Source organism: Mastigoproctus giganteus, chromosome 6, assembly GCF_048544385.1.
Source record: "Mastigoproctus giganteus isolate SK-2022 chromosome 6, ASM4854438v1, whole genome shotgun sequence".
In the NCBI taxonomy this organism is placed as follows: Eukaryota; Metazoa; Arthropoda; class Arachnida; order Uropygi; family Thelyphonidae; genus Mastigoproctus; species Mastigoproctus giganteus.
Window position 1 is genome coordinate 41,732,379 of NC_143580.1, and position 12,762 is coordinate 41,745,140.

General features: G+C 33.9%; 1 protein-coding gene across 1 annotated transcript in view; it reads right to left on the reverse strand.

Moving 5' to 3' along the window:
- Positions 1-520: 520 nt before the first annotated feature.
- ath (ATP-dependent RNA helicase DHX33) overlaps positions 521-12,762 on the reverse strand; it is a 186,612-nt gene continuing 174,370 nt past the window's right edge. The window contains exons 20-21 of the mRNA XM_090375086.1: positions 8,071-8,180; positions 521-631 (exon numbers count right to left, since the gene is read on the reverse strand). Coding sequence (XP_090231212.1) covers positions 529-631; positions 8,071-8,180 — 213 coding nt within the window. The 3' untranslated portion in view covers positions 521-528. The remainder of the gene's footprint in view (positions 632-8,070; positions 8,181-12,762) is intronic.

Consider the following 12,762-nt stretch of genomic DNA (forward strand, 5'->3'; position numbering starts at 1 on the left):
CCTGAGAAAATATTGAGTCACTGGGAAAAACAGAATTAAATTAAAAGGAAAGGGTTGAATTAAAATTTTAATTAAATAAAACCTATTGAAAAAGAAATCAGTTTAGTCTTTTGAGTTATTAAGTTCAAAGAGTGTCACAGACAGAGTGGGGGGTTTGAGTTAAAATTTTAACTCTACCTCCTCATTATGGATTGTTCAACTTTACTAAATGCAGTAGATACAACTTTTTTGATAGTATCATATACCATGTAAGATTCTTAATATCATAGCAGCTTCAAATCATTTTTCAGAACTGGAAGTATGCTCCAATAATTTTCTAAACATTATGTTATGTGTGAATGAATAAATAATTGATCATTAGTAATTAGTAAAATACCTACTACTTATTCATAAAATTTTTATTTACAAACCATGTAACAACAAAGTTGATAACCTTTTCATTAAAATGCTGTACAGTTAACTTGGATTTATGAGTTAAGTCCAAAAAAGAATGGTAGATCTATTTAAAAGTGTGATATGATTTCGATATTAAAACAGATCTAACCGGATCAGTGTATTGTTCCACTCTTTATATTTGTACATTGCTGGAGCTGCTTCTGTTAGCCACTGTGGTTTTATTCGACTGACATTCCTATATTATAACGGAAGGTGATTAGTTAAATACAGAAAACTATATCTTACCAGTTAGTTAAAAATTATTAGTTTTTTTTTTAGTTTAGTTTCATTTATATATATTTTTTAAATTAAAATAGAGGTATAAGCCAGGAGTGGCCAAGCTTTGGCAACCTAAGATCCATGCAAGATGACTTCAAAGGTTGGAGAGCTTTATTTATATTATTTTTCAATCAAATAAAAGTTATATAAACAATAAAAATATACTTTTTAATTCCAGTCATTTCAAAATCATGCAAAGTAATAAATATGATAAAACATAAGAGCATATTATCAAAATGTTTTTTTATAGCAAACATTGATAATATTAGCAAGGGCAAGTGTCCTTTAATATGGAATGGACAGCCTAAAGACACCTCATCAGCCTCTGCTTGGAGCTTTTATTATAGTGAAAAACAGGACTTATTTGAGGATTTAAAGAAAGATTCTGGTATAAATTTGACAATGAAGTATTTTAAAAGCCTGCTAGAGATGGAGAGAGCAGTTAAGCACTATCCTGATATTTTAAAATTAAATAACTGAGGAATGAAATTATGCTCAGAACATTTTTAAATGTTGATAAAACTGTACTATATTTCTAAATGAAAGCACCTCAGCCACCTCATTATAAAATATATTTATTCACAGCGCCATTTGCAGAGCTGCAAACTGACTCAAACCAACATTTTTTGGAAAATGTGGTTCGGTTTTTGGTTCAAACATCAACTATGGCCTAAGGGTCAATAAAATTTGGAAAATTTTCATGGAGAAATCCAGTGAGTAGGAAACATACTCCTTCCTCTTTCTTTTTCCATTGTTCATGGCTAGGCTTGTAGAATTGTAACTAAAAAGACGTGAAAAGCACTGCATCAGATTAGCAGCCCATCTCAGGGACAGGGAAAGAGTTTTTTCGCTTTGACCAAGAAATGAGTTGCAGAGGGATCCTGTGGGCCACAGGGTCCCTGCTGAGCTATTTGAATAGAAGCTCTGCAGTGGGATGCATGAGAAGGGATGCTCTTGATTGTTTGTTTGTTATTTGGTTTTTAGGAGCATTAGCAACTAAAGGCCATATTGCGGATATGTGGTGGTCATTCTGACCTTTCCGCATCCTCCGTATTTGGTGGTCACGGGCTTGAACCCTGATCTAATCAAGAAGCGTGTGTGTCATGCACTGCTGCTCCTGCCCACCTGGCTACGGATGCTCTCGATGCAGAACACTGATCAAATCAGTGATAAGGAAGCGAAAGGGCGTAGTACTAAGAATCGTTCATTAGTGTTTTTATTTGAAAAGATTAGCATGTTTAGTTTCTGAGGTTTTGTTCTGAGGGTTCATCATTCTTGTTTCCACTCTGGCATAGTGCACTTCGGCTGCAATATTAGGTTACACATGGACATCTTGGAGGAAGAATTCCCAAGGAAGCATCTTCGGTAAGTGTATATGTATTATTTTATTGTAACCTTTACTTATTAATTAAATTATAATAACTCCTGGAAATTCTCATTTGTATCGGATGAATTTATTTTATTTTGGATTGTAATGATGAAAAACTCATACACTGAATACAGAGAATCATGCTTAATATTAATATAGTTCTAATAACTATGTGCATAAATGGAAAACTTCTCTGTAGAATTTTTTTATTTATTATTCAATTTTCCCTCATATTCACAATATGAGATATAATTAAAAAGATGCCGTTTAACTATATTTTTAGTTTGCTGTATACTGATATGCTGCTTTTGAACAAACTTGTACATTGTCAAATTCTTTCGTAGCCTGAGGCTTAAACCCTGAAAGTGCTTCAGTCTAATTCATTTTATACACCATCAGGCATCTCTCATAATGTGGCATTATACCTCATAGCTGTTTTGTCATCATCGCATCACCAGAGGAGTCTGATGATGCCCGGAGATTCCAAGAACAGGTAACAACAGTCTTCTCTACTGAGGAAGCATTGCCTATTCGAGGAGTTTGAGTTTTTTTAAGTGGTGTGAATTGAAGGAGTTACTGTCCCTTTCATTATTCTACACAGTTTCTTTTCCTCTTCCATTCCTACTATTACTTTCCCTCTACTTTTCTAAGTCTAATAGGGACAAGTGGATAGTAGAGTTATTATCCCACACATATACATACAAACAGGCCTTGAAACGGTGCTGTCTGGGTGGTGGTGCCCACTGAGAATAGGTAACAGTAGTCTTCTCTACTAGAGAAGCGCTACTTATTCGGAGTAGTGCAGTATCATGGCAACTCATTGTGAAGGTGATATAACAATATGAGATATAACTAAAACGATGCCATCTTCAGCTGTGTACTAATATGCTGCATTTGCACAAACTTGTGCGTTATTCAATTTTTAGTTTTAGAGGAAAAATAGAAAGTATGAAGGAATCTATGTATTTATCATTTTTTTGTGGCAGATAAGCTCAGAAAAGATCAATAATGTAGCCCCACTGCTAATCAAAGATTATGCACTCTTATTTACTGTTAAGTGCTGCATAATATTTAAGAAATAAAGGATATTCTAAGTAATTTAATGATAATATTTTTGTTCATTTTATGTACATACTTTGGTAGTTTTTGATTGGAATATTTGGCATACTTCACCTTTATAGAGTTGTTACATTATCACGTCTCTTAAATATTATTTCTGTTTTTCCCTCCCTCAGATATCAATGAATGGCAACAGAAAAGGGCATCCTGTCCACGAAAAATTTCATTATAATGTGACACAGACAAGATTTTTGATTTTGGTAGTTGTTGGCGCACCGGCTTCTGTGGCCATATTGCACCTCCCAAGGTTTTTTTGCAGTACTTTGATCCAAGCCCGAGGCGGGAATCGAACCCGCGACCTTTGGGTTGCCGGGTAGGTACTTTACCCACTCGGCTAGCCCGGTCGGCACACAGACAAGAGTAAATGTACTGTTTGTAAAATGGACTTGAAGGGAAAACATTCAGAAAACTTACTGAGATATTTAAAAAGAAAGCATGTCACCAATTATGAGGGTGTTTTAAAAAAGAAAGCAAAAATAGTCTCCACAGCTACCTACTATTACAAAATTTGTTACATCTAGTGTTAGAAAAACCGTATCAGTTGAAATATCTGCATGCATGGAATTAGTGACTGTAAACGGTAGACTATTTTCTCTGCTTGAAGACTCTAGATTCCGAAAATTACGGAACTTCAGATAAATCGTCAAAATATTCAAGATGAGATAAGTAGACAAGCTAATCATTCGCATAAAGAACTTACAGCTGTTTTGAAGGGCAGAGTAATTTCTTTGAAAATAAATACTGAAACTCGATTTGAAAGGTCGATTTTGGGAATAAATGTACAATTTTTTGATTGTGACAAGATTGTTCTAAAAACACTTGCGATGCGAGAACTGAATGATCGGGCTACGAGCAGTAATTTACGCAAAATAGTTTCAAGTGTCTTGAAAGAATTTGAAATTAAATTAGAACAAGTGTATTCTTTAACAACGGAGTTAATATGATAAGGTCATTCAAATTACTTGCTCAGGAACAATCTGGAAAACTCGATATGGAAGATAACGATACTGAAGATATCGAAGAATATGAGACTACAGGCTCTAGTGATACAAATGTATATAAAAAAAATCTCCATGATCTACGTGTTCAGGGTATTATGGTATCTGTACGCTGTGCTGCACATTCTCTGCAGTTGGTTGTTAGAGATGTTCTAAAACGTGATGAATTGAAACTTCCCTTGGCTAATGCACGAGCAGTGGTGAAAAAGCTGCGAACCACTTCTATCCTTATAAACATTAAAAGATAAAAGTGCAAGAAACCAATACAAAACTGTGAAACCAGATGGAATTCCACTGTTAATATGTTATGTCTTGTGGAGCTAAAACAATTTTGCATTGATTTATCTGTGTCCATAAAGGAATTGCATTTGTCAGCCAGCGTGTGGCAAAAGATTGAAATTATTATAGAAGTTTTGGAACCCATTAGGGTAGCATTTGAAGTGCTGCAGTTAGAGCAGCTCACGATGACTGGTTTTTACTACACATGGATGAAATGTAAAATGGAAGTTAGAAAAATTTAAAACGAATTTGATGGAAAGTGAGACTTTTTTAGCTTGTATCTGGACCTCAGGTACTAAATATTACTAGATAATATCCAAAAACAGAAAGCTAAGGAACATTTATGACAGCTACAGTCTACAGAAAAAAATCTTGAAACAAAAAGTTAAGATGAAATTGTACATATTACTGTAATGGGTGAAACTATGGATGATATCGAAAAGCTGTTATTTGAAAAAGACATAGTGGAAACAAAGAAATTCAACTTAATGGCTCATCTGAACAATTGACGATATCAAAAGGGTACCAACAAAAACAAGCATCTTAGGATATTGGAAAGCAAAAGAGTTTAGTCACCCAGAGCTTTATCAGCTAGCCAAAGTAATCTAGTATTTTTCAGAAACACATTTACAGCATTGATCAAGGCCTCCCTATAATTAATTTTTTGCATCTGAGAAACAAATTCCTTAATCATGAGGAGTATTAATGGAGCTGAATTTTGTAGAGAAATAGGTGGGGGAGGGGCAATGTTTACTGCACACAGAATACTGGTCATATCTCCTTTCAGACTTTTTTTAACAATTATATCTATATAATATCGGTGTGTAGATACACCATAGACAATTCTTAAGAAACTACAAAGTAGTTGTTATAGGCATCATTTGCTCTTTCTCATATTGTGCTCTGCCTTCACGACGAGTTGCCATGATATTGCACTACCTCGAATAAGTAACGCTTCACTAATAGAGAAGTCTATTGTTACTTATTCTCAGTGAGTACCACCACCCATTTAGTTATTTTAAATATTGTCATATACACCTTTTGGCATCTCTCATAATTGTGTGATTATCTTCACAACTGGGTTGTCATGTCTGCAATACCAGGGTACCTGGCCACCCACTGATGATAGGCCAATAGCCTTGAAACATGTCTGGGTGGTGGTGCTCACTGAGAATAAGTAACAATAGTCTTCTCTATTAGTGAAGCGTTACTTATTCGAGGTAGTGCAATATCATGGCAACTCGTTGTGAAGGCAGAGCACAATATAAGAGCAAATGATGCCTACAACAACTACTTTGTAGTTTCTTAAGAGTTGTCTATGGTGTATCTACACATGGATATTATATAGATATTAAACTCTTAATGTATTATGCCTTGTGCATTTAGTTATTTTAAATATTAACAATTATATATAAAATTCAGATAATAAAAAGATTAGCTGGCACACCAATCAGTTGTCCTATTGGGAAGAGAGAAAATTTAGCATTCCATTAAATGTTGACAATTTTGAGGTATGAGTTTTGCTATTTAAAAAAAAGAAAAGCATAAAAATGCACAAATTTTAGGCAAATCAGTTGTTGGAGTGATAATGGTGGGGAGAAGAGTTTAGAGGCACATGTGTGTGTTGCTTGTATAATCTAAAATCTAACAAATCGCTTACTACCAAAGATGATCTTTGCAAAGGAGGGGTGGGGGAAGGGAGCAGCTGTTACTGTTCAGAAATATATAGGGTGTCCTATGACTTGATATCATAACTTCAGGAGATGATTGCTGAGTTATATCAACATGGTCTGATTCTCAAAGGGTACGAGAATGGATGTTTGAAAAACTATTTTTTATTAGGAAAAAGATTACATTACACTCACTATACACCTTACAGAGTTTAACTTGGTGGTGGACATTATAAACAATAACTGTAGTAATTGTTTATAATGTCCACCAACTTGGATACACAGCCTGGCTTATTTGAACTGGGAACATATAATCTTATGAAGAAGTGCAGCATCATTAACATGTCTTGCATAATCAAAAATTCACTGAAGTAAGCCATCTCTTGTGTCCCCTCTTCTATTTGTACATGTTTTTCATGTGACCCATACATGGCAATCTAAGGGATAGAGATTCAGTGAATGGGTGTCCTACCCTAGCCAATCCATCAGCTGCAGAACTATTCATATGGATATTGTGGCATTCCTACTAAAATAACTAATACTCTGTCATGCTGGTAGTACACCTGGAATAGTTTTTTTGCAGAGAAATCAATCCTCTCTAAGATGGAAAGTTGTTTAATTTGCAAAAATCCACTCTAAATGTCACTGTCAGATGTGCAGCCCAAGCAGTTGGTCACCAAGAACCCCACACCATACATTTATAGAAAAATGAATTTGGAAGTTACTTTCCACTGTTCCATATGGAATCTTACAAGCCCATAAATGGAAATTTATGGTGAACAAAATATATCAATGCAAATGGGTACATGCAACTACCCAATGGAAGAATTGTAACAAGTAACTCATGCCTATAGGTTCAAGATGTTTAACTTACTGGAAATGGCATGAGTGCAATCCTTCACTGTTTAACGTTTTTCAGACATTTCATGTCATGCATGAAACATTGAAGTGAGCAGAAATTGTTCGAGTACTAACTTGGTGAATATTAATAAACACTTATGATTCGGGATTACCATTTCAAAACCTGTACACAAAATGCATACCTGCATATTCTTCATTTAAAAATGTCAATGTCCATTCGTGCAACATGCATACCTATAGCTCCATAAATTTTGAGAATCGGATCCATGCTAATATAACATTTTTCACTCAGAACAATGACAAATCACCCAATGAAATTATGAGATAAAGTCACAGGACACCCTACATATGGCACAGAGAAAATGACAACATTTTCCATAAGAAAAGACACTGTTGTTTAGAAAGTAATAACAGAGTGCAACCAGGCTTACTCAAGTTAAATAACAATTCATGATGGATAACACACAGTTATTAATACAGTGGCAGAAATCACAATGTGAAGACTGAGAAGCAATATAGAAAAGTTACTCCAATTACACATCATTTGAACTCCAGAACACTGAATTGGTGTTTTGCTAGCAAACATTACCAATATCTTGCAACAAATGGATCAATTAATCTTAAAATCCTTGTAAAATAATTTTTAAAGTATACAGAAAGGAGTAGTCTCTTCTAAGATGCAATATTAACATCACAAAACATTTAAGTGTCGTGACATTAACACTGAAGAAACCTTGCTTTGCAAAGTGCATGCACAAAGCACTTTATAAAACAAGACATCAAGGATTGAAATAAGTTCTATTAGAAAAGAATGTAAAAGCATTTTCATAGAGTAAGGCTGTAAGTAAATCATCACAGAATTTGAGTTCATTAAAAGACAAGTGTAACTTGAAGGAAGAAGTGGGATTCTTCCATTCTGCTTCATGGTATTCACTTGAATACCAACTTGGGGAGAGAGGGAAGAGAATAGTGCCGAACTACACCAAAATTTGTAGCAGCAATTTTTTCCACAAAAACTTTTAAAAAGCAATTAATTATGCAAAGATTGTAAACAACTTACCTCATGTAGCATTTTGATGTCTGGACTAATTCTGTATAGATAACAAAGCATGGTTTAGATCGAAATAAAGCTGATGATGGATGAATATGAACCTTTTGTTTTGTGTCAAGCTGGAATATTAAATAACAATGCTTAAAAAAAAAAACATAAAAATCTGTCAATTTTTCATTTTTCAGTTACTCTAATTGTATTAAATGTAAATGACATGTTATCACAGTACTCAATAAGCCTCGTGTCACTTAACTGAGCTTTGTTTATAAAGTACCTATTATTTATATATAGTTCATATATAAATGATTAATAGAAAGATTAATAAAACTGGGAGCAGCCAAGTTTGGTTTTTACTACCGTAGCCTTGTCTTTTTGCTCAATAAAAAAATAAGTTCAACTACTGCATGCTTCTTAACCTTCGTATATTTAGAGCGAAAGGGTTGTTTTTGATAACCATGGCTTCTTCTTAAGGAAATTAAAGCTGGGACTTACAATATCCCAAAACAATTTGGACAAGTAAAACTGCACAAAGGTGGTCATCCAATAAGACTAATAGTAGGCTAATACTATTAGCCTCATTATAATCTAATAGTTTCTTATAATTCACTTTCCTCATTAGCTTTACCTATTTACCAGATTATGAAATCATATCATGACATAGAAAGCATGTCATGATATGATTTCATGACAAATCATATTATGCCAGAAAGAGCACAAAATTTATTTACCAATATTAAAAAAAGGAATTTTACAATAAATGATATGTTATTTTCATTAGCTGTACTTCCTTGTATGCCTGTGTTTAGGTATCTTTTGCTGTTGATGTCCTATGGTTTACTCAGTAAACTCCACACTCAGTTCTAGAACTAAACTGCTTGACAGATGGGTGAGTGATAGAATTGGTGAATCTATTAATTGATGTAACTACATTGGCTTTGTGAATCAAGTTTATAACTGAATAAACAAGTTAACAATAGGCCTTAGCATTAACTGTCTTTTAGCAAAATTACATCTTTCCAAAATTGAGGAAATTTATTTATTTAAGATATACTTTACTGGAATTCACTCAAGAGTAAGAAACATAGGGAATCCTTTTTTTTTTTTTTTTTTTTTTTTTTTTTAAATCTAACATTGACTAGAACAAAAAGATAAACAGTTTCAAAATTTATCATAAGCCTAAAAATACTGGTATCTTGTTTAAACATCATGACAAGATTCTAATAAATTCCAACTAGTGTAATCTTGGCTGTACAAGAACAGATAGAACAGCATTAGTAGAGGCGTATGATACAAGAAATCAAGCTTATATAGCCAACGTCAGCCAAAAAAAGAAAGAAAAACCTTCCCCATTTCACCCATCCATTCACTCCAAATGTATGTCTAGTTCTGCCTTGAACTTATGTAAGTTGTTGACCTCCACCACAGCAGATGGAAGTTTGTTCCAACTATCAATCACCTGCTGGCTAAAGGCAAATTTCTGCACATCTATTCTATAACTGTCTTTCCTCAATTTGAATCTATGCCCCCTCAGGTTCATAATCTGAGCAAGAGGAAAAGTCCCATCTGCATTGAGCTTGCTCAAACCATTCAAGGCCTTTTACACCTCAATCAGATCACCTTGCAGGTGCCTAGTCTCCAGATGCTGCAATTTTATCCCTACTAGCAAAATTCCTGTATATCACTGAAGAGACTCCATGACCTGCTCTGGTAGCCTGTCTGCATTGCTCAGAAAACTTCATATCTGACTGCACAATTACCCCCAGGGTCTTATTTCTTTACCACCTTGAGTGTAGTACCACACAAGTGGTTTGTTTCTCTGGGGTTACTTTTACCCATATGCAGTACTTTGCATTTGTCAATGTTAAACTTCAGTTGCCACTTCTCAGCCCAACTTTCTGGATCCTGGTGCAGTAGAACACTGCGATTACTGCCATTAACAACCCTGCCAACCTTTGTATCATCTGAAACTTTGACACTAAGCTTGATATACCTTCATCAATATCATTGATAAATATGCAAAACAACAATGGGCACAACACTGAACCTTGCTTGATAGTTACTAAAAAAAAAAAAAAAAAAAAAGGCCTAAATAAATTTACTTCAGCCAAAATGTTTCTTTGTATCCCCTATACTGAATAGTGGCATAAAGCACTCATCCTGTTATATAAAAACAGTTAATGTATTCCAAAAAAAGCCTAGTTTATAGTATTTCTGTACAGAATGTAGTTCTTCATACTAAGGTTCCATTGGATGCAGACAGAGTCTTCAAACACATGAAATTGGCCTGTCATGGCTTGTTTGATTTGATTTGTAATGGCGCATTGGCAGCTAAGGCCATAATGCACCAGCCTGTCATGGCCTCACTTTGAAATACTTGCTTCTGACAATATTAGTAAAGTATACAACACAATTATACTAAATTATTAATTTCTAAAACTCAGATGAAATTACATTGCAATTCTGTAAATGTAAGGCAGCTATACTCAATTTATGATTATTGGACATTTGAGCACATACACAACAATACTTCCTAATCAGTTACAATATGGGCTATTCAAAAATTATTGCTCAATATTGATCTTAGTCAAAAAAGTTTATGCTCAGCTTTTGGCTAGGCATTGGTTTTTACTTCATTATATGTCTTTTGACAGCTGACTGAAAAGCAAATTATAGTATTACATGCCTCATCTTTTCCAAAATTCATGATTTCATTATTAGTTTTTTAAATTAGGTTTGTTTGGTTTTAGAATAACAGTACCTTGACAGAGCCAATAAAGGTAAGACTTTCAAATATCATTAAAATAATATAAATATAAAATATTAAAGAATAACAAAAAAAAGACATCAGGAATACACTTTCACAACCAAATTAATTTTTTTTTTTTTTTATCTGTATACACATGCTTATACACATGTTTATAAGCATTTTGTCTTGTATTCCAAAACATTATACAAGCACTAAACTAAATTAAGCAAAGAATGCAATGCTAACATTAAAAAATGTTGTCACTTAGTCAACAGTGTTTTCTTAAAAAAAAAAAAAAAAAAAAAACCACCTTAAATCTTTACTGTGAATTCTGCATTTTCTGCAAAATTCACTACCTATATTAATGTTATGGATAACCTTTGAAATGGCAATCTCGTTATGTTACTATTTGTACATTGTACAATATATCTACCATAGAAAAGTCTCCACTGGTTTCAAATCTAGATAATAACTATATTACAGAGTAGTAATACAGGTAGTTCTCAACTTTACAAGTTAATTCGTTCCTAGTAAGTGCTCGTAAAGCTGGATTTTTATTTCCCATAGACAATGCTAAAAACAGGGGTCATATTCTAAACAATGAAATTAGTTAGCTAATTAGTTTATATTTAAACAATGTTGTTGTTGTTTTGGTTTTTAGGAGCATTAGCAACTAAGGCCATATTGCTCCGGGGATGTGCGGTGGTCATTCCGTGACCTTTCCGCATCCTCCGTATTTGGTGGTGACGGGCTCGAACCCCGGTCTAATCAAGAAGCGTGTGCTACACACTGGTGCTCCTTCCCACCTGGCTACGGAGGCGCCATTTAAACAATGATTGATTGATCCAAAGAAATGAAAATATAGCCTGTAAAATCAAGCAAATTATAATTTAAATAAATTATTTATGACTTACAAATGTTAAAGAATGTTTATCCTTCATCATCAGACAAAATGCACACTCGTTGGGTCGACATTCATTGTTGGTTTGTTGCACAAGGAGAGTTGTCTTCTTCAGAAATGCTTTAAGAGGCATTTATTTTCAAGATAATCTCTTCTCTTTTCTTTATAAATTTCACGATAGCATACATAAGCATTTTTCACGCACAAATTGCAACTAACTAACATGATACGTGCAAACGAGATTGCAACTAACACGATTCGAGGTAAGTTTATGAAGCTTAAAAAAAAAAAGGAATGAAGGAAAGATTCTGAAAATTTATGTTTTTTATATGATTGAAGACTGCAGTAAAGGGGAAACACATTTCATCATAATAACGTTAAAAATAACACAATTCCAGCTATCGGTATTTTTGCAAATGCAATAACATCGAGTTCACTACCCGTTTATTACCTAACAGAAAAGCCCAATAAACCGGAAAGTGCAAATTGTTTTATGGTTGCGACCTCCAGAAATGTGCTTTAGAAAAATATCACAAAGCCATTCAAAATTGATTGTTATAACGGAACATATGATAATGAAAGTGTAGTGCGTTTTAGTGATTTGAATTGGTAACTAATACAATTTCCATTATAAAAATAACCTTTTAGAGAGATAAATAGCTTAGTTATATAGCAAAAATTTCAACTTCTGAGGTCTTGGAATGAATAACTAAAAAAAATGTGTTGTTGGGTTCACATTACAATATTTTCACGATATGATGGTGTTTCTGGAATGGATTAATATCGCAAAGTGAGGTGCACTATTGTATAGCTACGCGTGTGGTTTGAAATGCGGTATTTATGAATGTTTAACATTCATTTTTTGCAATTAATGTTCATATATTTGATTTTGTTGATACTTGGGGGAAAAAAAACTCGTAAAGCGGGAACTGCCTGTACATACAAGATGGGATTTCAGAATTTAGGCAAGCAAACAACCGAAAATTCTTAGAGATGCAAGATAAATAGTTCAGAAGGAGCAGCTGGATGAGGGGATTCATATTAGTATAGCCAA